At 49.8% G+C, this 25,572-nt stretch overlaps 1 protein-coding gene across 2 annotated transcripts; it reads left to right on the forward strand.

Moving 5' to 3' along the window:
- The first annotated feature begins 856 nt into the window (after positions 1-856).
- On the forward strand, positions 857-24,078 carry SNTA1 (syntrophin alpha 1). Of its 2 annotated transcripts, none has more exons than XM_020998802.2 (8): positions 857-1,002; positions 8,391-8,576; positions 14,706-14,889; positions 17,110-17,320; positions 17,507-17,637; positions 18,642-18,838; positions 19,030-19,217; positions 23,320-24,078. In XM_020998802.2, the coding sequence occupies exons 1-8, from the start codon at positions 957-959 to the stop codon at positions 23,410-23,412; spliced, it is 1,236 nt and encodes a 411-aa protein (XP_020854461.1). In that variant the 5' UTR covers positions 857-956; the 3' UTR covers positions 23,413-24,078. The 2 variants fall into 2 exon arrangements, with proteins under 2 accessions (XP_020854461.1, XP_020854460.1); XM_020998801.2 differs by lacking the exon at positions 857-1,002 and adding an exon at positions 5,566-5,965.
- Positions 24,079-25,572: the final 1,494 nt, after the last annotated feature.

Genomic DNA, 25,572 nt, shown 5'->3' on the forward strand with positions numbered 1-25,572 from the left:
GGGTTTTGAGACCATTTAGTTTTCATATGGAAATGGATGGATGCTGGATTTGAAGGTTAGAGAGAAGCTGGTATCTTCATAATACCCCCTTCTTGGCAAAGGGAGGAAACCTGGGCATTGGCAAATTCATTGCAATCAAATGGTCCGGCAGGGCAAGACAGTGGCTGCTGATCATCAGTGATGGCTACTTTATTTCTCTGGGAGCTGGGGGACCAGGGCTGGGCAGCCCTACTTAACAGAAAAGAAATTCAGGCTGGCCCATCTTAGAATCTTCAAGACTCCTTGAATAAGGTATACAATGGCACAAGCAGACACATAGCCACATATGCGTTCTAGAACTTACAGGCAATCACATATACACCCATGCTTATGCATACACACATACAGAGTGAAGCATATACCCACACATCCTTTCACACCCACACTCACTCACTCTCTCTGACAGCCCTGCTGTGTGTCTCTGACACAGCCCCTTTCAGCTTACTATTTTCCAGGAGGTCCTCTCACTTTTGTTCCTGCTCTGCTAATAGAAAGACAATGGGTCCTCAGGGAGAGAAAGGGCTCAAAGGTTGCACTCAGTGCCCAGACTCTCATTAAGTCCTTTCCTTGTGGGAACGTGGGGAGACTTTCAAGGACCCAGCTCTTGAATCTGGGGCCTGGGAAAATGGCTGGATTGGCTGCAGGGGGAGGCAGTTTCTTTGGCCAGAGAGCAAGATAGGAGGGGACTGCGAGCCCTAGTCCTGGACCCACCCCATTCAGGCCTCATTCCCCTGACTCATCTCCACCCCCAACCCCTTCTGTTATAATCATTTCCATTTGGACACTGCTGAGGCTCAGAGGCTCCCAGACCTCCTGTCAGCAAGTGAGAGAAGCTTTGAGCCCCAGTCCCTCCATTCTCAGTCCAAAATTCTTCCCATTTCACCAAGATGTAACCAAGGGACCCAGCACAGGTGGCCATGACAGCTGGCACCATGAGCACGCCAACCCTTCTGCTTGATTCAGGTGAGGCCTTGTTGACTTATGGTGGTTGAAGTGCTGTCTCTCAGAACCAGGTCACCAGGCCAGTCTTTGAATCTGGGGCCTGCCTATCTGCTGGAATAGGAAGGGCTGGTATCACCCCAGCACTTAACACAGTGCCTGGCACATAGTAGACACTTAATACATGTTTATTGACTGAATGAATGTACAGCTAAAGGGCCCTCAGAGATATCATTTAGTCTAACCTCCTTCTTTTACATACAAGGAAACTGAGGCTCAAGGAAGTTGTGACTTGCTGGTCTCCTTTTAGGGGGCTTGAAAGTCCCACCCAGGAGTCTTCCCAAAAAGGTATTGACTGTCTCCAGAAGGTACCCCCTTCAATATGTGTGTGACTTGGGACAAGAAGGGAGGGTGTTTTCTAGCTCTCTCCATGTTCTTTCCATATCAGTACAGTTGCTCAAGTGTGCCTTCATCTGGGCTTGGACAGGCCCTACCTGAGCTGCCTCAGAGATCAGCGGCCACCTGTCAGGGTAGCCTGTGGATTCCTACTGAAGCTGAGCCAGCTTTTTAAAATGAATGCCAAAGACCCTTCCAGGGGCAGGGGTGCTCACACAGGAGAATTAAGACATAGATAGGGATAATTATAAAACAGATTATTAGGCAATAAGCCCTATGTTCCCAAGTGCACTGGAGCATAAAATACCATGAGATCAGGTGAGGGAGAAATGACTTTTAGCCAGGGCCATCAAGGGATGCTTCAGGGAGAAGGGTAGGAATTCAACAGGTGGAGAGGGAGGAGGATGAGCAAAGACAAAGAGACACATACAAAGCATAGTGAGTCATAGAGTGGAGAATGAATGGAGAAGGTCAGTGGGAAATGAGGCTGACAAGTACAGAGCTGGGTGATTGAGTGCAACGATATAAGGGGCTTGGACTTTATTCAGTAAGCAATGGGGTACACACTGCATGATGTTGAGCAGAGAAACAATGTAGTTATAGCTATACATAAGGACAGAAAGGCTAGGATTAAAAAAACCTGAGAGAGCTAGATGGGGCTTTGGGGATAGAGATGCACACCCCGCAGGCCACCTAGTCCAACCTCATTTTTACAGATAAGGCAACTGAGGTCTAGAGAAGTCAAATTACTTTCCCAAGGTCACCTGAGTAGTATCCTCAGTTGCGCGTTTGAACCCAGGTCCTCTGACTCTAGGACCAATGTGCTTTTTGGTGTACCATGCTGCCTAAGCACAGACTTGGCTTCAGAAGACCTAGGTTTAAATCCTAACTCTGCTTTTCGCTATCAGCCTGCTGCGGTATTCCATTAGATACATAAAGCATCCATTAAGCCATACTGTAGCCCAGGCTCTGCGCCTCTCTGCTTGCCACTTGCCTATAGAATCTTATATTCTAATAATGGAAGATCATACATAAAAGGAGCTAGAAGCGGGGGCGGGGTAGGAATGCATGCTTGGGAACATGATAGGAAGCAGTCTAGGAAATGGAGTGGAAGCCCTATTCTCCTGCAAGTTAAAGGCAAAAGCAGAGGGACTTGGAGAAGAATCTGGATTCTACCAGGTTATTGGTGAGGAGAAAGTGGAGGTGATGGCCCCAGGAGAGGCTGCATAGATCCATCCATCATCCATCCATGGATGGATCTGGGGACTTGTATTAGAATGCATTGCATGCAAGGACATGTTTTGCCTTCCCTTGTATGTCTCTTTAGCACAATGCTTGGCACATAGTAAGGATTCCAAAAAATGTTTGTTGACTGGCAGACTTTGGGCAAGTCACAACTTCCTTGAGCCTCAGTTTCCTTGTATGTAAAAGAAGGAGGTTAGACTAAATGATATCTCTGAGGGCCCTTCTAGCTGTACATTCATTCAGTCAATAAACATGTATTAAGTGTCTACTATGTGCCAGGCACTGTGTTAAGTGCTGGGGATACAAAAAGAGGCAAAAGACAGTTCTTACCCTCAGGCAGTTCACAATCTAATGGGACAGCCAACCTGCAAACACATATATATGCTATATACATATGTAAATAGGACATAATGAACAGAGGGAAGGCACTAGAATTAAGAGGGTTGGAGAAGTCTTCCTGTAGAAGATGAGATTTTAGTTGGGACTTAAAAGAAGTCAGGAAGTTCAGTAGTCAGATCAGAGGTGTGAGAGCATTCCAGGAACAGGGGACAAGCCAGAGATGTAATGTCTTGTTCGTGGAACAACTAGGAGGCTGGTGTCACGGGACCAAAAAGTACAAGGCAGGAATTAAGGTATAACAAGACTAGAAAATTAAGAGGGCTGGGTTATGAAGGACTTTGAATGCCAAACACAGTATTTTGCATTTGATCTTGGAAGCAAAAGGGAGCCAATGGAGTTTATTGAGTAGGGGGATAGCATGATCAGACCTTCATTTTAGGAAAATCACTTTAATGGCTGAACAGAAGATGGATTGCAGTGAGAAGAGACTTGAGAAAGCCAGACCCACCAGCAGGCTAGCACAATAGTCCAGACATGAGGTGATGGAGGCCTGTGCTCGAGTGGTGGCAATGGAGAGAAGGGAGCTTATGTGAGAGATGTTGCAAAGTGAACTACACAGGCCTTCGATTCAGGAGGGTGAGACATAGTGATGAATCCAGGATGACTCCTAGGTTGTGAGCATGAGGGACTGGGAGGATGATGTTGCCTTCTATAGTAATATGGAGGGTAGGAGGGGGGAAAGATTTAGAGGAAAAAATGAGTTTTGTTTTGGACATATTGAGCATAAGATGTCTATTGGACATCCACTTTGAGATGTCTGAAAGGCACTTGAACATCTATGATTCTAAGTTTCCTGGGGCTATCTACCCCAGCCCAGGATACCAGGATAGAAAAGAGTTTGGAACAAGGGCAGAAGCTCTGGGTGGAAAAGATGGCAATGCCGTATAGAAATCTTTTCAGCAGGAGTTGGTTTAGCCATTGGCTGGAAAAGTTATTGTCCCTGACTGCAGGGAGGAAGGCTAAAAACCTAAAGGCCTAGCTGGGAAATGGTAACAACAGGAAGTGCCAGGAAGGCCCCTAGTTAAGACAGAGAGACCAGTCATCCTTCCCTCTAATAAGGATTGTCAAGGCTGTCCATACTTCATAAAGCTGTGACCAATGACTTAATCAGATCACACCCACCCAGCCTTGAGAGTAAAGCCCATCTGCCCAGTGATTCTGTCACAGCCTGATGTGTCCACCCCCCCATGCTACCAGCAGGACCTTGGGCAAATCACTTAACTTGTGTGTCTCAGGTTATTGGTAAATATGAAGGTATTGGTACAATGAAGGAGGTGGATTGGATGACCTAAGTTACCTCCCAACTCAAAATCTATGAATCTATCTTTCTTTGAAGCCCCACGGTCAAGGGCAGAGCTGTCAAACACATGTTGGAGGCAGACAACACAATCCTGAGTGACTGGAACCAGATTAAAATGTAACTGGGTAAAATTTAACAGAAACATTAAAATACAGTAAAATATAGATATATCACATTTTAAAACTAAGTCAATATGTATCCCTGGGGGATTCCTTACATATGGATTAGTGGCTCCTATTTTTATGAGTTTGACAGGTCTAAGGGAGTAGGGGGCAGGTTTCTAAAAGAGGACTGATATCAGGGCTCTCAGACCAGCTAACTCTTTACTTGCTGAATTCAACTCTAGGGTAGACTGAGCCCCCCTCACAATCACAGTTAAACATCTAGGCCACCGACCTTCCTCCAAAGGGACCAGTCTTATGACTGATGGAGGTCAAGGTGAAAAGAGCCCTGAATTTGGAATCAAGAAAGGGAGGACAGAGAATCTGGGTATGGGGTAAAAGTCTAGGAAAAGGCACAGAGAAGCCAGATGGAATGTTGATATATCCTCTAGTTAGCAGGTAGCAAGTAGGCCAGTTTGGCTAAAAATGCTGTATTTTCAGGGTGGGAGAGTGGGAGGGAGTGAGGAAAAATCGATCCAAAAAGATAGGTTGGAGTTAGGTTGTGAAGGGCTCTTTACATGCCAAAGGGAGGAATTTCCATTTTCTCCTAGAGGCCATAGGGAGGCAGCAAAACTTGAGCACGGGATAGCCTTGGCCATGGTCAAGCCTGGCCTTCCATCCATCATCCTGTTCTGCCATTAACTCCGTGACCTTGGCCAAGATCATCTTCCTCTCTGGTCCTGTCTTTTGATTTGTAAAATTAGGGAGCAGGCTGGGAAGAGGGCCTTCCAAAGTGGGTGGTCTCCGTTTTGCCCGCATTTTTCTGAGGGTGGAGGTCAGTCCCCTTTTCCACCTTTCACTGGGGCATCCAAGCGCGTCCTCCAGCCCCAGCACGTAGCCCGTGCAGATGAACGCCAGGAGAACCCGCCCCGTCCAGTCCCGGGATCTGGCACGGGGTCCGGTGGAAGGGAGAGAAAGGGGTGACCAGGATCCCTTTCTCTCCCGGCCGGGGGGCGGGGGGCGGAGTTGCAGTCGGCCCGGTGCCCGGTGCCCGCGCTCTCGGTCTCTCCCACGGTGTCCCCGGGCGGCCGGCGGGGCGGGGAGGGAGGGTAGAAAAGGGGCGGGGAGGGGCGGGGAGGGGGCCGGAGCGCTCGCTGGCCGCTTGCTTGCTCGCTCGCTCCCTGGTTCTCTGGCTCCTTGGCTCCGAAGATGGCGGCGGGTAGGCGCTCCCCGAAGAGCGGGCTGCTGGAGCTGCGCGCTCCGGGTAGCGCGGGGCCCGGGCCCTGGCTGCGGGTCTTGGTCAGCCTGGCACCGGACGTGGTGACGGTGAGCGCTGCGCCGGCTAGCGGCGAGCCGGAGCCGGGGCCGGGCTCCGGCTCTGAGCCTGCGTCCGCGTCCTTGCCCCAGCTCAATGGCTCGGATCCCGGGGCGCCCGCAGCCTCCGGAGCGCCCCCAACGCCGCCGCTGCCCCACGCGCTGCTCAACCAGAAGCGGACAGTGCGCGTGGTGAAGCAGGAGGCGGGCGGGCTGGGCATCAGCATCAAAGGTAGCGGCCCGGGTGGCACGGGCTGGGGGACACGGCGGAAAAACAGGGGCGGCGGCGGGACGTGGGGAGGGCAGCGGAGCCAGGCTGAAGGTGAAGAAGCCCAGGATGGGAGAGCGACTGAGACAAGAGGGGTGAAAGGCGCAGCCTTGGCGCTTTGCCCGGGACTGCGCTGTCTGTCTGTCTGGTTGACTGACTGTCTGACTGTCGGGGTCCCCTGAGTAGGCGCAGCATTTGCGGGAGGGTGACCGCCTATCAGGCCCTTGAAGATCACGATCAGGCCACATGGAGACAAACGCAAGTTCTTACCCAGTTGCTCGCTCTGCAAACTTCACGGGACAGCGGGGCCTGGCAGGCTGAGCTGGTGGGCAGGGCCTCCGTGAGGAGAGCTGCCCAGTCTGGGGACTGGCTGGGAGCCTGGCTCCAATGGGAGCCTCATTGCTTCCTAGTCCGAGTCTCTGGGAGCTCTATGGAACCCCCACAGGGTAGTGCCTGTCTCCTGTGGTCTAACTCTCCTGTCCAGCCTGTTGGCCCTGTCTGGAAGCGAGGCAGGACTCCCTCTGCCCTCTGCTGTGCTAGTTCCCTGAGCCTGTTGCTCAGTACTCCTTGACCCTCCCACCTTTGTACTCACAGTGATGCTCTGCTTGTGTTAGGCTTTAAAGCTTGCTTACAGAGCTTTTCCATAGTATCTCGCTGGAATCTTAAAACCACACTGTGAAGTAGGTTCGTCACCATTTTACATGTAAAGAGACCTCAGCGAAGTTAAATGGCTTGCTAGGAAGTATCAGAGGCAGGACTAGAACCCAGGACTCCCAGCTCCAAGACGAGGCACTGCCGCTATCTCTATCTGCCTTGTCATTCAGCTTTCCATAAAGGCAAGGTCTGGCTTCTGGGCTGACATCTCAGGGCCATTATAAGGGTGGGGGAACCTTAGCCCATGATCCCTCCCACTTCAAGCCTCCTGACTTCTTTATCTCCCTTAATCTCCCCCCTCCCTTATTTTCCCCACTTTCTTGAAGACCAGAAAGATCTCCTATTTCCCTTTTCTCTAGCATCTCTTTTCGCTGACTTCTCTCTCTCCCCAGAGCTATGTGGATGCTTATGGGTCTGGATAGGGAAACAATTTCCAGAGGGCTGAAGGCCCCTTTGTCCTGGCTCTCAGTGCCATACTAGGACATCTCTAGTCACAGATGGTTTTTGTGGCAGACAATAGACAAAATATTCCCTGGCATCAACAGTAAGAGCCATTAGAGGTAGAGGTAGAGTATTGGGGTGGGGGTGGGGGGAAATCCCCTCTTCCAAGCTGATATGTGAATGGCAGGATAGAATGCTATCCTAGTCATAGAATAGAATTTCCCATCATAGAGCATCAGATGGAGCAAGGACCTTACACTGACTCCTTTATCATTTTGTAGAGAATGAAAAGAGGGGAGATGAATTATCCCAGGTGACACAGGAAATCAATAGCATTCAAAGAGACTAGGACGAAGGACTTCTGATCCTCAGCTCACAGCTCTCTTTAGTACCCCCATAATTCTCCTGTACCTTTGCCCACTGCTGTGCCAAGATGTCCCTCCTTCCTTCTCCATGGAGTTGGCAAAGGTAGGCAGCTAGGTCTCCACTGAGAATAGAGCCTTGCCCTTTCCAAGTGGGAAGGACCCAATATCTCTAGTTCTCTCATGGATTCCGGGGATGAGTTCTTCTGGTCCCCTCAGGGGAAGTCATTTCTCCTGAAAGTTTGGCTGTTGAAGGATCACGACAGCCTCAGCTAATGATGTGCTCCTAGCCCTACTTAACTTCTCTACTTTTTGCTTTGGAGAACAGCTCATGAACTTGGAGCTATCCCTTCAGGTCTGGAATCTGTTGGGAGGGATCCTTCCTACTGACAAGTCTCAGGGTCCAAAGGCCACACAGCCTCTTAGCTAAGGCCACTCCCTTTCCCCCCCTAACCACACACACACACACACACCCTTTCCTCTAAATAAGTCTTTTGAGTCTAATGTACTCTCTGGGGTTGTGATAAATCCCTTCCTCTTCTTAAACCACAACTTGTCCATCCATAAAATGGAGAGAGAACTGTTAAAACAGAATGAGTATTGGAACTGGGAGTCAGGAAACTTGGGTTGTAGTCCCAGTTTTAAAACTAACTTGCTGTGTGACCTTGGGCAAGTCATTCTCCCTCTCTAGCCTCAGCTTCCCCTGTGTAAAAGGAGAGGCTTGGACTGATGACCTCTGAGGTCTCTTCCAGTTCTGATGGTGTCTGTTCCATTTTTAGGATCCTCCTGCCTCCTCCTATGCCTTTCCTAGTATAGTGCTAGTAGGTATTTATTTAATACCTGTCACCCTGATTCCCTGACATTGGGGCCTGTTTCCTTATCTCCATGTGTGCCTACATGTGTACCATGTCTGTGTGTGTGTGCATCCTCAGGTGGCCGAGAAAACAAGATGCCCATTCTCATCTCCAAGATCTTTAAGGGGCTGGCAGCTGACCAGACAGAGGCTCTGTTTGTGGGCGATGCTATCCTGTCGGTGAATGGTGGAGACCTGTCTACAGCCACTCATGATGAGGCAGTTCAGGTGCTCAAGAAAACTGGCAAGGAGGTGGTTCTGGAGGGTAAGTGATGGGTGGACGGGGTTGGTAAGGGGAGGTTCTGGAGGAGACAGCCCTATTGCTCACTCCTAGACATTCCTCACCCCCTCCTTGGGACCCAGGACCTGGGAAAGATATCCTAAGATCTCAAGGCTTTTCATTGAATTGGTTGCATTTGTTCATGAAAAACCATGTCTTTTTCATATTTAAATATTTCCCTTGGTTTCTGTTTTTAGAAACCAAGAGACTGGAGACCCTGGCTGAAGCCTGGGGTCTTGGGTTCTGGCCTCAGCTCTCTAATCAACTTGCTGTGTGATCTTGGGCAAGTCCTTTCTTCTCCATGGTCTTTCAGTTTCCCTGTCTGTAAAATAAAGGGATGGAATTCAGTGGTTTCTAAGGCACTCCGGCTGGGACATTCTGTTATTCTAAGTCTTAGAATGGGTATTGGAGCAGCTCAGCAGGAGTCCTTTGATCTGAGGAATCAGTGTGAAGTGAAAGCAGTGCCCTTGGGGGAAGCAGGCAGCTAGGCCCACTGGGCTTCCCACTTAGATAAGGAAGTATTTTGTGGATCCAATATACCTCCCCACGTCTCCTGGCCTCAGCCAACTGAAATCTGTTAAAGACCTTAGCATAAAAAGGCCAAGGTCTCCCACTGCATCCAGGACCATCTCCAGTGGTCCTGATCTGTATCTTGCCAGTGGGCCCAGATGGTTCTGGAGATGAAAGTGAGGCTGGTGACTTTGCACAGCCCTCCCTCCCTTAAATCCAATTCACTTGTGTGTCATGGCATCACCTCCCTGAGGTCATGGTCCTCTTTGAGAATGAAGGACAAACAACAACGATAACAGTCTTTGTCTCCTGGGACTCCCCTGTCAGTCATGGGCAGGTAGAGCTAAGAGTAGGTTTGCTCAACAGTATTCAGGGATGATAGCTGAGAATGGAGCCCCATGGGAGCCTATAGCCTCTTACCTGTGACTGTAGGAAGCTAGTCTTCCATCAAGTGGCCACACAAGGCTTGATCTAAGGCCTATTCCTGTTATCTTAGCTTTCCTTCGAGAAACTACAGCCCTAAGGAAAATAGGACTATCTACCTGTGGGGTAGGTAGAGAGAGGATCAAGTGCTCTCAGGGATCAGGCATCGTGGTGATAATAGGTATCCCAGTACAGAGAAAGAGAAGCCCAGAGAGATAGAGGACACGGCTGGTTGGGGCAGGGCCTGAAGCACTGGTTGTGTCTGGGCCCTTCCGTTTCAGATCTGAGCAGTCTTAGGGAATCATGGCCTGCCTGTGGATCCCTTTTTCCTCATGTCTCCTTGGGTTCTTTTCCTTCCCATAGAATGTGCAAGATTGGAAGCGAGCTTGGTTGGACCTGCTGGGGTAAAGGGGTGTCGAGAGGCATAGGGTATATCTTGTGCTCATGGGAAATATGGGGAGGAAGGGGTACTGCCTGGCAGACTGCTGACGCTGGACTAGTCAATCCTCGTTCCATGACGTGGTAGCCCTTGCTCTAATATGGGGAGAGGGTGCGCCTCTGGTCCAGTGACATAGGCTCCCTGCCCCACTTCCCTAACTCTCCTGTGTCACCCTCCCTGGTGCTCAGTCCTGTTGCCATGGGCACTGGGTGATCCCTCCCATCAGGGCAGGTTGCCAGGTGAGTCAGCCTGTCCTGTGGCCCCCAGCTTTGACTCCCAGAATTTTCTAATGCCTGTTCTCAAAAGACAAGGGCAGATGGGAGGAGTGGGCAGCTTGGCACTCTATTCAGGCCTAGGAGGGTGTGGAATGCCCAGACTGCAGTGTGTGCAGAAATCTCTGAATCTGACATCCTTAGGCCAACAAGATGATGGGTCTGTGGGGTGAACGTGACATCCCCTGGCCAGAGAGAGAGCAGTGTGTGTGTGTGTGTGTGTGTGTGTGTGTGTGTGTGTGTGTGTGTGTGTGTGTGTGTGTGGACATCTCCCCTCTACCACCGTGGAGTGCCAGGCCATGCCACTCTGCAGAAGCTTGAAAGCTCACAGTCTTTCCCTGCTTAAGTCAGTTCCCTTGTCTGGTTGTCTCTGTTGCTGGACCTGCTCTATAGAAGGAGCTGTGAATGACTGCTTAATGGGATGGGAATGACCCAGTCCTGGGTCCAAAGAGGCAATAAAGAGTTTTATTTATCCAGAGAGCCCTCTGGGCTAGCAGACTTTGAGGAAGACACCATTCCATTTCTAGGACCAGGGAAGACAGAGGGCAGCCCCCCAAATGTGGCAAGGCCAGGAAATGCCTAGGCCAATGAGGCCATGATGGTGGTTTTAGAGCTGACATGTTGGACTGCCGCCAACATTCATTAGTTGTAAATGTTCTGTGCCCTGAGACCTGCCCCACTGTGGTCCCACTAACCTTTGGGTGGCAGTTAGGGAACAGTGAATGGTATGTACAGCCACAGAGCATTTGGAGGAAGAGGGGCAGGGTTCAGACCTAGAAGGATGTGTCTTGAGCTCTGGCCTCTATGTTGTGAATAGGGTAGCCAGGCTCTGGACACTGGGCCTCTAGGAGTTAACACTATTTGGAGGATTGAGGTGCCAGGGGGTACTCAGGCCAGTCCTCCCGCCCTCAACCAATCTTTTGTCAGAGTCCAAAAGTATACTGAATATCAACTATCCTTAGACTAAACATACCTAAAGACTCATACCTAAACAAGTTAGAGATTCTTTCTCCCAGCTCTATCCCCTCCTTCCTTATTGGAGCTGTTGTACGGGGAATGGGGTTAGAACTCAGCCGAGGCAAGGTACTGGGCACTGTGGCTGGTGTTTTCATGACCTCTTGGATACCTAGAATCCCCAAGTATGGATCTATGGTATTTGCTTGCCCCTTGTGACTTTGGAAAAGTCACTTAACCTCTCCAAGTCTGTTTCCTCATCTAAACAAAGGGATTGGGTCAGATGCTTTCCAAGGTCCCTCTTGACTTTGACATTCTAGGATTCTATTATCTTAATTCCCCCATTTGGGTCCCCTGCTAGGTGAGGTGGGCCTGGCTTATGCAGGTGTGAACCATGAGCTGCAAAGTCCTTTCAGAGGAAGCCTGATTTGGCACCATAGGGCAAATAGAGAAGGGGTATTTTCCTGCCCCCCCAACTTGGCTGCCCTCAAACCTCCCCTGTTACTAGGCACTAGGAGGTCCTTTGGCTCTGTTGTACCCCCTGCCCTAGGATGCCAGTACCTCCTGACCCTTGCCCTGCCCTGCCTAGTCCTGAATTCTTTACTCTCTTCATTTGTTTTTTAATATACAAAATTTGGGTTCTATCATCCAGCACCCTAATTCAGTCACTTTGGGGAGAGGACACTTGCCATTTAAGTTTCAGCTGCCTGGTACTTGTGATAGAGCATGGCCTGAGGGCATTCTGTGGAGTCAGGGACATATGGAGGCAAGTGACACAGACTTTGTACCTCCGTCTCTTGACTCCCACATCCAGCATGCAAAGGGGTCCACACCTCTTCCAGTAATTGCCTGAGTCTCCAGAAAGCAGTCATACCACATCTGACCTCAGACTCAGCCCAGGTTGGAAGAGAGCACCAAACGAAGTCATGGGAAGAGGTTTGGTTAAGGCCAAACCTCTGGAGATTCAGTCCTTGGCCCCATAGCCTGTCAGTTTTGCTCCTGCCTGAGAGATGTGGAAAGTGAAAAGATGGTCCCCAGCTTGGTTTCTCTCACCTGTGTGGCTCAGACTCACGAGCAGCCAAAAGGCAGGATAGGAGGTATGCAATTGGTTGTGAGCTATGGGCTTTGTTAGAGGAGGTGAGAAAATTAGAGATTGGTGTGGACCTGAGTAGTCCGGAGAGGCTTGCTGGAGGAAGTGGTTCTTCAGTGGGCAGGTGTTGAGATGCTTTGAACTTCTGAGATCTGGTGCTCATTGACCTTGGCTCAGGGTGGCAGCTCCCTGACCTGGAAACCTGTGATGTGCCCCTGGAGACAGAAAGAGGCTGGGCCTGGCAGGAAGGGAAGAAGATCTGCAGTTATGGGTCCGCTTTGAGAGCAAAGAGAACCCTTTTGATGGGTAAATGTTCTTCTTTTCAGGCCTAGGGTTAGCATCCTAAGGTTGGTCAGCCCCCTAAGTCTCCTCTGAGGAAGAAGCCTAAGGCAGAAGTTCTTTACTTTGAATCTCACAGGCTCTGAGGTTAGCTTCTTTTCAATGGATGAGGGATCATGATGATGTTATGGGGTGACTTAGGAATGGGGCTGCCTCAATACTCTGTTCACTGGGCTGTACCATATGTGGACCAAAAGAGAAGCCCCATCTATCCACCTCCAAGATCCTGAGTCCCAGGGGAAGTGTTTGGTGTTGGCGGTGGCCAAGGATTGTATTGCTTGGCAATAAGGTCAAATAGTGATAGCATTGTCGAGCAGCTGTGTCCACTAGTCTTTGCCACTATGTGTCTTGAGTCTTTGGGTGGGGACATTCCCTAGGAGCCTCACCGTCTCTGCTGTGGCAGCAGAGATCTCAACCACAGCCCCTCCTGAGGGTGGGCCCATCAGCTGCCCCTGGGGCTCCCTCACTGCCAAGAATGATGACTCAGGCAGAAATGAGAGAGGGGAGGGAGGCTCAGAGCCAAGTCTTTTTATAGCTCGGCATTCAGGCCCAGGACACGTGTCCACGGGGTCTGCGTGTGTGTAACCCAAGACCCCAGCTCCGGGGCTGGTTGAAAGCCATTTATAGCATGTTCTGCTTGTCCCACACTATCAAGGCCATGTGGGATGCAGAGGGCACCTAGTGAGAAGGGATGGCCTGGCTCTGGGTGGGTTGCTTTCTATTTTTCTTCTGCTCTTTAAGGTTACTCAGTCAACAGAATAATGTTGGGGCATTTCCTATGGGCATAGTGTGGGCTAGATACTTTGGAAAGACGTAGGAAGGATATAGGCCTGTTTCATGTAAGCATCAGACATATATATATGTACATATATATGCACATACATACATATATATGTACATACACACACGTGTGTATATATATGTGTATATATGTACATATATATGCACATACATACATATATATGTACATACACACACGTGTGTATATATATATGTGTATATATATATATATACATATACACATACACACACACACACACACACACACACACACACACACACACACACCCCAAGAAGCCTTGGGTTTCTCACTTTTGGTCAAACCCAGGGAATAGGTAAATGAGGTTCATGGCCTCTCTTTGGAACCTTCCCCTCCTATTCATTGGCACTTCCAGATACTTCCTGCTAGGAGGCACCAGAAGTCTGGCCTGTTAGAAGGTTTGTGCAGCCACCACAGGGTCCAGGCCAGGGAGGGGGTCAGTAAGCCTAGTGAAGGGGGCCCAAGTGCTGTGAAGCACCACCACTCCCTCGGGGCAGGAGCTGTTGAATGGCCCTGTTTCTCATCTGGAGATCCGTATGATGGTAGAATGCCCAGTTACCTCATTTTACAGGTGGAGAAACTGAAGCCTAGAGAAGACTGGAGTAATTTACCCAAGGTTATGGATGTACTAAGTGCAGCAGAATTGGAGCAAAATTGGGATTAGAATTTGCTTGCTGACTCCCAGCCTTGAAGTCTTTCTGCTGTTGACAACCCTACATAGAATTGTTGAGGATTTAACATTTTCTTCTTAAAACCAAGAACGTTTCTTTTTCCTGGTGTGTGGCTTCTTGTCAGAAATGAACCCTGGTCTTAGCTGGCAGACAACGGGAAGGAGGGAGGGAAGGAGTGAGTCTGCGTCTCTGAGTGAGTGTGTGAGGATGCAACTGTATGTATGTCTCTGTGTCTGTCCACGTTTGTGTGTCTGCGAATGTGTGACCCCGACCCCCTCATTTTACAGAGAGGAAGCAGTTCCAGAAAAGGGAAGTGACTTGTCTGAGGTCACACAGCTAGGAAGCATCTGAGCTGGGACTAGAACCTAGTCTCCTGGCTCCCAGTCCAGAGCTCTGTCTCCTGCCCTTTGGGTAGGACTGGTTCCCTGCAGAGTGCTGAGCCCTTGGGTGGTAGCTGAGGCTGGGCTGGGTCAAGCTGAGAGTGATTCTTCTGTAGTAAGACTCGGTGCCCTGGAAACTAAGCACCCAGAGGTGGGGAAGCTCTGTGTTGGTGCACTGGCTGAGCGTGACTCCTTGTCACCATCTCCCCTGGACAGTCAAATACATGAAGGAGATCTCACCATATTTCAAGAACTCTTCGTCAGGGGCTACTGTAAGTTGGGAGTCACCGGCTGCCTCCTCCCCGGCCCTCTGCCCCCGGGACCTCAAGGAGGGGAAAAACGTCTCCTTGAAGATGGCATATGTCTCGAGAAGGTGTATCCCCACTGATGCTGAGCGCAGGTGAGGACCAGCCCCAGGGTGGAATTGAACCCTAAGCGCAGGAGAGGGTGGGCTCCAGTGGGGAGTAGATACTGGGTACAAGGTGAGGATGGGCCCCAGGAAAGATTAGATGGCTGTGGTTAGGCTCTGGTGGGGAGTGGATGCTGAGCGTAGGTAAAGACAGGCTCCCGGTGGCTTATAGCACAGAACCTGAGTCTGACATCAAATGATTGTGAGTGTGGATTGCAGTGGGGACTGAAGGAAGAGAGAAGAGTTATCACTGGGGCTGGTCTTCAGGATTATCAGGTGGCTAGGGAGTTCAGGGGACCAGAAGACCCGACATTCCCCTGACCAGTCAGGGCCTGAGAAATATTGACCTAATGCAGCAGAAGGCACTTGGACCTGGATTCTAGTTTAGACTCTGTCTACTGACAAGTGGTGTGAGTCTGTACAAGTCCGGTCCCCTCGCTGGGCTGTAGTTTCCTAATTTCTTAGATCCTCTCTAAGGTTCTTCCAGCCCTAATGTTCTGTGGCTCTAGGCCTTGGTCCGAAGCTACTAGGGTGTCAATGAGTCAGTAAGTCAATATACATTATGTGTCTGGCACTGTGATAAGAGGACAGGATAGAAAGAAAGGCAAGAGACTGTCCCTGCCCTCAAGGAGCTCACAATCTAATGGGGCAGTCAGCGTGCAAACAACTGCATACAAATAAGGAATGTACAAGGTAAATTGGAAATAATCAATAAAAGGAAGATACTAGAGAGACTGGGAAAGGATTTCTGTAGAAGGTGGGATATTAGCTGGAACTTGAGGAAAACCAGGAGGTGGTAATGAGGAGGGAGTGCATTCCAGGCATTGGGGACAGCCAGAGAAAATTCCAGGAGCTGAGAGGCGGAGTGCCTTGTTTAGAGGTGCACAGCCAAGGGCTCTGGGATAGTGGCAATGACTTTGTGGTCACTGTGAAGACCCTCTCAGTGCCTTTCTACCTGGTGTCTGATTCTTCTCTGTGGCCTTAGGGGGAGGCAGGCCAGGGTCCTGAGGATTATGGAGAGGACCTTGACCTTGGCCAGGGTCATCTAGTGGCCCAGAAAGAAATCAGAGCCCTTTGACTGGCAGCTTGTCCACAAGTGGGGGTCGTGTCTTACAATGCTACTGCCCACCTGGTTTTAGTCTGCCTAAACTACTATCTTCCCTGAACCTGTATCACACTGTCTGAGCTTCTTCAAGGACCAGGCAGACGTTGTGTATATGATCTTCCCTGCCTGAACCCAGGGACCCCCAGGCCCAGTGTAAGCACAGTCTCAGCTCATTCTCTACTCTGCCCTACCCAGAGCCTGGCCCTGAGGTCCAGCCTACTTTCATAGACTGGAAAACAAGCAGGGTTCAGGACTGTGAACTGAGAGCCTGCTGGGCTGTGGGAAGGAAGGAGGAGGCACCTTTGAGTTCTTCTAGAGAAACATAGGAAATTTTAGAGAAGTCTGTGTAGGCTCATGTGGGTGCCCCTGTATGTTAGAGACATGGAGCAGCTAGGTGTCACAATGGATGCGGTTCTGGGCCTGGAGTCAGAAAGACCCGAGTTCAAACCAGCCTCAGACACTTCCTAGCTATGTGACCTTGGGCAAGTCATTTAACCTCTATTTGCCTCAGTTTCTCATCTGTAAAATAGGGATAATAATAGCACTTACCTCCCATTGTGGTGAAGTTAAAATGAGGTAATATTTGTAAAGTGCTTAGCACGCAGTAGGCACTATATAAATGTTAGCTATTGTTAGCTGTTATGTCTATACACATGTGTAGGCAGGTGTGGTGCTGATGTGTGGACATACAAGGTTGATGTGTCTGACCTAAGATATGTGAGATGTGGTCTATATATGTGGTATGTGTGACTGGTGTTTGTCTGCAATTTATTCTCCACATCACCCATGTATCTGGGGGGCAATGTGTGTGTATATATATATATATATATATATATATATATATATATATATGTGTGTGTGTGTGTGTGTGTGTGTGTGTGTGTGTGTGTGTATACATATATATGTGTGTGTGGTATTTATATATAGTATATAGGTATATACATATATATATATATAATGTATACATACATGGGTGGTATTTGTGTCACGGTGTGAGTTCAGTAATATGGTAACATCCAGCTTTCTTGGGTATTGCAGAGGGTGGGAAGTGCCTGGGCTACCGATCAGCAAGACCTGGCTGTCCCTGAATTGGCCTCTGTCCACAGGTATTTGGAGCTACGTTCCGCAGATGGTCATGATGTCCTCTTCCTGAGGGCCAAGGATGAGGCCAGTGCTCAGGCGTGGTTGGCTGCCATCCAGGCTAACATCAGTGTCCTTGTGCCCTGGGTCACTGATGAACTGCAGGCCCTGCTCACGGGTGCTGGAGGCGTTGCTGGGAACAAGGAAATCAAGCGGATAGGCTGGCTAACCGAGCAGGTGGCCTGCATGAGGCTGGGGGCTGGGGGGCTGTCCCCTCCTGGCTGAGGCAGGGTGTTCCCTTCCCCTAGGCCCCTCATCCTGTTTCCTCTCCTCATTGCCACTCCCCTTCCCCACCCTTCCTTGTCCTTTTCCTTCTGAACCCTATCCCCCAAGTCACCCTAAGCTCTTCCCTCTGTCCTATAGCTCCCAGGTGGGGGGACAGAGCCTGTTCTGGCTGTGCTGACGGAGAAGGACCTTTTGTTCTATAGCAATCTCCCCCAGAATCGAGATGCCCTCAACACGCCTGCCCGTAGCTCTTCGCTCATTGCCACAAGGTACCTCCTGCACCCAAGCCGGGGGCCCCATCCCTGTCCTGTCTCCTCCTGCTCTGTCCATCTAAACTTAGAGCTCCAATCAGTCATTCAATCAGTCAGCACTTACAAAGTACCTACCGTGTGTCAGGTACTGTTGCATACAAGGCAAAGGTGAACCAGTTCCTGCCTTCAAGGAACTTATATTCTGCTGGCAGTAGACAACATGTAAGCTGATAAGTGTATATAAAATATGTACATGTGAAATATGAGGTTAATTTTGAGTGTAGGGAGACAGGCTCTGTCAGCTGGAGGGATCAGGAAAGACTTCTTGTAGAGGGTGTTATTTAAGTAGAGTTTTGAAGAAAGTAAGCTGCAGATGAGAGCCTGGAATCCACTCTTAGGGAGGATGGCAGCCAATGCAGAGGGGCAGAGACACACCTGTCCTAGGGACAAGATGGAAGGGGGGAGCTGGCCATTGTCACAAAGATTGTGTTGTTTGAGATGCTGATGTCCTAGATAGAGAATAGGGAGCCGGGTAAGGTCATCCAGGATTGTAGGAGGAGGAGAAAACACGGATGTCAACAGAGATAGCCAGCCCCTGGCAAGTGGGCATCAGAGCTGGAACACAGGCTGTGGTAAGGCTAACAGAGGCCCTGGATGAAGGGTTAGATGAGTCAATTCAAGGCCCCTCCAGAGCGGCAGCATGGTATAGTGCAAAGATAGCTGGCCTCCAAGCCAGGAAGATCTGAGTTCAAATCCTGCCTCTGATCCTTCTAATACCTGTGTGACCTTGGGCAGATCCCTTCACCTCCGTGGGCTTCAGTTTCCTGCGCTGTAAAATGAGGGGGTGGGCTAGATGGTTTCTGAGGCCCTTTCCAGCTCTAGATCTCTGATCCCTTTGCAGCTGTATTGGGTAGCAGGACTCTTTACCTGCCCCAGGCAGAGCAGGCAGAAAGGCCGGTGGGGGGTGGGGGGGGTGGGGGGGAATGCGTACTCTTCAGATGTCTTGTCCTCATCCCTCCCAGGCTGGTGCATTCAGGCCCCTCTAAGGGCTCTGTTCTCTATGACTCAGAGCTGTCCTTCGTGCTGCGCTCGGGGACCCCTCAGGGTGTGGAGACACACCTATTCAGTGTGGAGTCATCCTGGGACTTGGCGACCTGGACCCGCCTGCTGGTGGATGGTTGCCACAATTCTGCAGAGGTTGTCCAGGAGGTGTCCACAGGTCAGAAGCTGAGAGGGCGGCCGGGGGAGGGCTGTGTATTCCGGTGAGTCGTGCGGTGGGTGGCCAGCCTCGGGCAGGGGAGCCCAAAGGACCGTGCCCTGACCTTTGTCCTGGCTGTGGGGTGGGGGCCTCGCGGGGAGCTGGGCTCTGGAGTGCCTACACCTCATGCCCTCCTCTTCCTTCCTCCTCAGCCTGTACGTGGAATGGGCGCGCCTGTAGCCTCTCTGTGCACATCGACAAGGGCTTCACCCTCTGGGCAGTGGAGCCAGGCCTGGCGAAGGCCCTGTTGCTGCAGGAGCCTTTTGAGAAGCTGCAGATGTCGTCTGACGATGGCTCCAGCCTGCTCTTCCTGGACTTTGGGGGTGCTGAGGGCGAGATTGTGAGTGGCCTGCGCTGGGGCTGGCAGGGATAGGGGAGGAGACTGAAGAGCTGGTGGGCCCCGGGGGCAGAGGGGTGGGGGATTGAGGAGACCAAAACGGGAAGGGGGACTGCCTGATGCTTCGTCTGCCCCTTTTTCCTGCTTCCCCGGTCCAGTCTTCAGTTGCTGTATCCTACCTGGAGCACTGGCTAGACTCTAGCTCTGGTAGGGGAGCCTTGTAGCACTGACAGCCTTATTAGCAACATCAGACAGTTATTGGGCATCTATTGTGTGCCTGGTGGTGGATTTGGGAACAGAAATGAATCAGATAAGGCTCAGGAGGACCTGAGTTCAAATCCTGACTTTTTGTGGTTGTTTCAGTTATGTCCAACTCTTTGTGATCCTGCTTTTTGAGGATTTTTTTGGCAAAGAGACTGGAGTGGTTTGCCATTTCCTTCTCTGGTTCATTTTGCAGATGAGGAAATCGAGGCAAACAGGGTTGAGTGACTTAAGTGACTTAACAGGGTTAAGTCACACAGCTAGGAAGTGTCTGAGGCTAGATTTGAACTCAGGAAGATGAGTCTTCCTGACTTCAGGCTTAGCACTCAATTCACTGTACCCCCTGACTGCCCTGCTTACCAGCTGTGTGACCTTGGGCAAGTCACTTAAATAAAACATGTACATCTGAAGGGAATATGTACATATGAAGTGATAGTGGATAGAGTGCTTGTATCACATCACTGGGAAAGAAATATGTACATTTGTACTCTGTGCTTTAGTTTCCTCATCTGCAAAAATGGTAGTGGTGGGGGAGGTCTGAAATTGAAAGCCTTGAAACCTAATTATCCTGTGATCCCTCTCTAAGCTCTTAAGGGCGAGGAGGAGAGACAAGGAATGTAGAGAAAGCTAAGAAGTGTAAGACTGTAAGGAAAAAAGGAGGACTTACAAGGTCAGGGTCATAGGACCTCCATAGATATCATTATGGGATGAGTGGGTCAGGGAAGGCTTCCTGGAGGAGGTGGGACTTATGTAGGCCTTGAAAAGCAGTAGGACTTAGATGGGGAGCCTGGGAGGTAGCCTGTCTGGTTTGGGGAATCTGTGAGGAGACATCAAGCCTGAGCAGTGGGGTCATATTAGGAAGCTATGGGAGAGAAGGCTGGGGTCTGAGCATGAGAGAATTCAGATTGCAGGTGGAGGACCCTGGCTGTGTGTGGGTCAGACAGCAGCCTCACTACCCCTTCCTGTGACATGTCCATCCACATGTGCTGTGTGACTTTGAGAGGGGCATAACTCTGCCTTTTTCTATCCTCTCCTAGAGGGCACAGGGATCATTCTTCTACAAGGTGGTCTTGGCTGATGGGTGCACACCTGGAACTTCTGGGCCTGGGCAGAGAAGCCTAGTAACAGATACTCTCACCTGGTGGGATGGGGGTCACTGCAGAAGGATTTCCTCTGCTGGTGGCCTTCCCTGACCTCCACTGCCTTTGCTCACAGGGCAGAATGTAGATGCCCCCTGTTCATTTAGAAGATTTGGTCACAGTGGGAATTGTGCATAGTTAAAAGGTTTAGCTGCAATGGATGTAATATTTAAGTGTTTACCTTTAAGAAGACCTTCTATCAATAGCCCTGGGAGGCAGCTAGTGGTTAGAGTGCTGGACTCAGAGTCAGGAAGACCTGAGTTCGAATCCTCCCTCAGATACCAGTTAGCTGTGTGACTATGGGCAAATTATTTAACTTCTATTTCAGTTTTCTCATCTATAAAATGAGGAAGTTGCATTCTCTGGCCTCCAAAGTACCTTCTAGCTATAAATCTATCATCCTATTTAGTGTGGAAGGAGCAAGCTGAGGTCAAAGCCCTAAGTCTCTAAGGTCTAGTTGGTGTCCTCTTGGTCCTAGACTCAGTAAGCTGTGCCTGGGCTACTTGGGAAAGCTTGTATTATTTCCTTAGGATTTCCTCTTATAACTAAATGCCCAAATGAAGGGAATCCCCCTGATCTTCAGGGACTTGTGCAAGCTTGGGATGAGCCAACAGTGTGAAATGGTAGACACAAAAGCTTGTATACTTTTAGGGTTATGTTAATAGAGAATTTAAGTGACTTGACCAGAGTCACACAGTTAGCGTCAGAGGCAGGATCTGAACCCAGCTCTTTCTAATCCCAAGTCCTACATCCTATCCAGTATGGATGCCATATTGAATATGTTACATAGTGGATAGTAATAGCTCAAACAGAGATCCAGGCAAAGTGCTCTAATAAAATTTGAAGAGGGACAGAAGGCTTTGAGGCATCTGGGAGTGGGGTGGAGAAGGAGAGATCAGAGAAGATATTATGGAGGAGGTGATACCTAAGCTGAGCCTTGGAGGATTGTCGACAGGTGTAGACTAGGGGAGGAAAGGAGCCCATTCCTGATATGGGGGACACCCTGAACCTGTGCACAGAGATAGGAGAGGGTAAGACCATATCTACAAACAGCTGGATCAAATTTGGACAGTAGACCACTTGAAAGAGAGAAATGTAAAATGAACCTGTAATGGTAGTTACAGGAATGTAACAGGGAGCAACTGAAGGTTTCTGAGAGACATGGTCAGAAGGAGAGATTATTTTGGTAGTTGTATGAAGCATGGATTAGAAGAGAAGAGAGTGGAGCAGTGAGGCCATTTAGGAGACTAGGTAGACCAGCAGACCCAGTGAAATGTTGGTGATGAACATCTGAGAGAGGCAGCCTCAGTGAGTAGAGAGAGGCATGCAGGAGAAAGATAGTGAGGAGGCAAAATCAGTGGAACTTGGATTGTGGGTGATGAGGCAGGAGGCAAAGATTTTGAGTCTGGGTGACTGGAAAGGCAGTGCCAGATGGGGTAGTTGGGATTCGAGGAGCACGCTTGGCTCTCAGAGCGGCCTCCCGGGAGCAGATGAGCTCAGTTTTTAGGCATGTGGAGCTGGAGATGCTTTGGCTTCTCCTTTGCCCTGACCCAATGTTTTACGTCCAATTCTGGGCCCCACATTTTACGAATGACATTGATAAGCTGGAGCACATTCCAAGGAGAAAGTAACTGAGATAGGGAGGGAATGCAGGACCGTGTCATGAAGATTGCTGAACTGGGAATGTTTCTCCTGGAATAAAAGACTTAGAGGGAATATAATAGTTGTCTTCAGAGACACCAGAAGGGCTGATTTTGGATGCTAAAGAAGAATTTGTTTTATTTGGCCCCAGAGCATAGGACTAGGAGCAATGGGTAGAAGTTACAAGAAGGCAAATTTCCGTTCAACATGGGGAAGAATTAGCTTTCTTTTTACAAAAAAAATGAACATTTTAAAAAATTTTTTAAGTATTTAAAAAAATTTTGAGTTCCAAATTCTTTCCCTCTAGCCCCTCTCCCACCCATTGAGAAGATAAGCAATATGGTACCCATTATACATGTGAAGTTATGCAAAATATTTCCATATTAACCATGTTGCAATTTTTTAAAAAAAAGACCTTTTATTTTTATATGACATTCATTCCTGAGTATATCCTTCCCCTCTCCCTTACCCAAGGAGCCATCCCTTGTAACAAAGAATAAAAAAGAAAGAAAAAAAACAGTTTAGCAAAGCCAACCAACACATCACTTGTCTCTGATGGCATATGGAGTGTTCCATACCCATCTTTTCTGCCTCTTCCACACCATTCCAATCTCCCATCTCTGCTGAGAAAGGGAAGGAGGTGCATTTTGAGAAAGAACTTTCTACCACTCATAGTTATCTAACAACAGGACTGGCTGGGGGGAGTAGTGAGTTCCTCATCATGGGAAGTGTTCGAGTAGAGTCTGGATGATCCCCTTTTAGGGAGGCCATGAAGGTGGGATATTATTAAAGGAAACGCCCTTGAGGCCCCTTTGAGTGCAAAGGCCTGTGCTTCTTTGGGCTTCCTCCCCTCTGCAGGATCTCTCTGCTTTTGTAGAATGCCCTATCATAGGCCTTGTGCCTATTGACCATATCTTTGTTCCTTCACCGCTGCTGGGGGCTGGCAGGGGTAATGGGTGTGTGTGTGTGTCAGCATAGGCTTCCTTGATGCATGACTGGCAAGTCTGGAGCAAGGGGAGGTGATGGAAACTTCACTCTGACTCAGGTTTCTTTGGTCCCTATAGCAGCTGGATCTTCACTCCTGCCCCAAAACCATCGTTTTCATCATCCACTCCTTCCTTTCTGCCAAAGTCACCCGCCTGGGTCTGCTGGCCTAAGGTCCCCAGGGTTGGAGCGTGGGGGCCACAAAGCCCAGGAAGAGAGGCCCACACAGCTCACTGACCAACAGAAGGCAGGAAGAGGAGAGCAGAGTGTCAAGAGAACAGAGCCAGGAAATCAGTGGTGCCGGCCCGGGGTTGCCAGAAACCACTGTCTGACGAGGGCTTACAGGGGGTGACCTCCTGAGACACAGTGACCCTGTGAAGGAGCAGCTGACCCCGAGGCTGTTCCCATACCAGTGCCTTGCAGAGTGCTATTTTGTGTACAAATAAGCCATTCCTTATTTGATACTTTTGTGGCCAGGGCCAAGAAGGAGCCAGGAGGATGGGAGGACAAGGAGGTCTGCTCCTAGCTCCAGGCAGGAGAGAGCCCCTGGGGACAGGTTGGCATTTGGCATAGCCAGGTCACATGGACACTAGCAGTGAGCCATGCCTCAGCCTGACCCGACCCATTCCCCCACAGCCATGGCTCTTTTTACAGAGGGAGAGGACCCCCTATGCCCAGTTGAGGCCTTTGGGCTTCCTCCAGATGTGGCCTGGGACAAGAAGGAGGAAGACACTTCTTATTTCCTCAGCCCAAATTCCACTATGAAATCTTCTCTCCCCCTTTTGTGTTCTCTTTTTTTTGCGTTCTCTTGGTAAAATAAACATCCCAACTTCGCCACAGTCCAGCTGTATGTTGTTTCTGTCACAGTCCTTTCTTCTTTCTCCGTCCATAGGCTACTGGGGGACACTTGGGGAATCAGGGAGTCTGTCCTCAGTTGGGCTGCCACTGACTGAAACACCTTCCTTACAGCTCTCAGACCATCTGTGTTGGGAGGTGGGGGGAGGTGAAGCAGAGCTATACCTGGACCCTATACCTGGGCCCTGCAATAGCCTCCCTTCTTCCTGCCTGTGTGATTGGGACTCCTAGCCTACAGAAGCCTGGAGCCAATGTGGCAACTTTGGGGGTAGAATGGGAGGGAGAAAAGGAATCACTTCTCTCTAGGCCTGTTTCCTCATCTATAAAACAATAGGTTGAAGTCAATGGTATCTAAGGTTCCTGTCAAATTTAAATCCTTTGATCCTGTGATTTAGGGGTGAGGGAATAAGGATCTCATTAGGCCAGAAACCCAGGGACTCCACCTTCTCCTGGGCTTCCTGGTGACCCATCCTCAGCTCAAGAAGGGGTGTTCTAGATTGGGTCTGACTCAGCCAGGTGCCCTGGTAGCTTATGGTCAATAATGGAACAAAAATGAGAAACTCATAGATCATTTGGCAGTTAGCAAAAGGAGATTTAGAGAGGGGCGGAGCCAAGAGGCAGAGTGAAAGCAGTGACTTGCTTGAGCTCTCCCCCAAACCCCTCCAAATACCTATAAAAAATGTCTCTAAACAAATTCTAAAGCAACAGAAACCACAAAAAGACAGAGTGAAGCAAATTTCCAGCCCAAGACAACCTGGATGGTTGATCAGAAAGGTATATCGCACTGGGTGGTGAGAGGAGTTAAGTGTGGTGTGGGCGCGCAGGCCACAGTGAACCTGGAGCAGGCCTCAGAGGACTGAATCTCGGGCAGCTGTGGTGGCTTCCAGACCTCTCAATCCACAAACACCAAAGACTACTAAGAAGGTCGGTGGGAAAAGTCTGTTTCTGTGGTGAGAGAGGAGCTAGGTCAGAGCCAGTTCGAGAGCGCAGAGTGTGGGCACCAGGGCAGTGGCTGGTCCTGAGCTTCTGGCCCACAGACTGAGGGGGAATCCAGTGGCTGATAAGAGAGGGATTGCAGGGATCTCTTTGCCAGTACCGAGGCAGGAATCTCTTGCTTTGCCCGTGCTTGGATCTGGGTCACAGTTCTGGGCGGTGGTCCTGGGGCGAGGAGAAGTGCTGGCATGGTGGAGCTTGTAGTGGCAGTGAAGAGGAAACCTTTTTCACAGTTCCAGGACAGAAAGGAGTGCTTGTGGTCACTAATAGACCACAGCACAGGCCAGGAAAGGAGTAAACACCTCACCCCTTATCATACCACCTTGCAAGAACTGAAAATTTACAGGTCCCTACAAGTATCTCTGAAAACAGCTGTATAAACCCCCAAAGCTTGGGACAATGCATTCTCCACATTGGAAGCAGACTCTTACCTTAACAAAGAGTTTAAAACTCAAGTGATTGGCCGGGATCATGAGCAAGCAGTG

Source organism: Phascolarctos cinereus, unplaced genomic scaffold (genome assembly GCF_003287225.1).
Source record: "Phascolarctos cinereus isolate Bilbo 61053 unplaced genomic scaffold, phaCin_HiC Scaffold_2;HRSCAF=192, whole genome shotgun sequence".
Taxonomy (NCBI): domain Eukaryota; kingdom Metazoa; phylum Chordata; class Mammalia; order Diprotodontia; family Phascolarctidae; genus Phascolarctos; species Phascolarctos cinereus.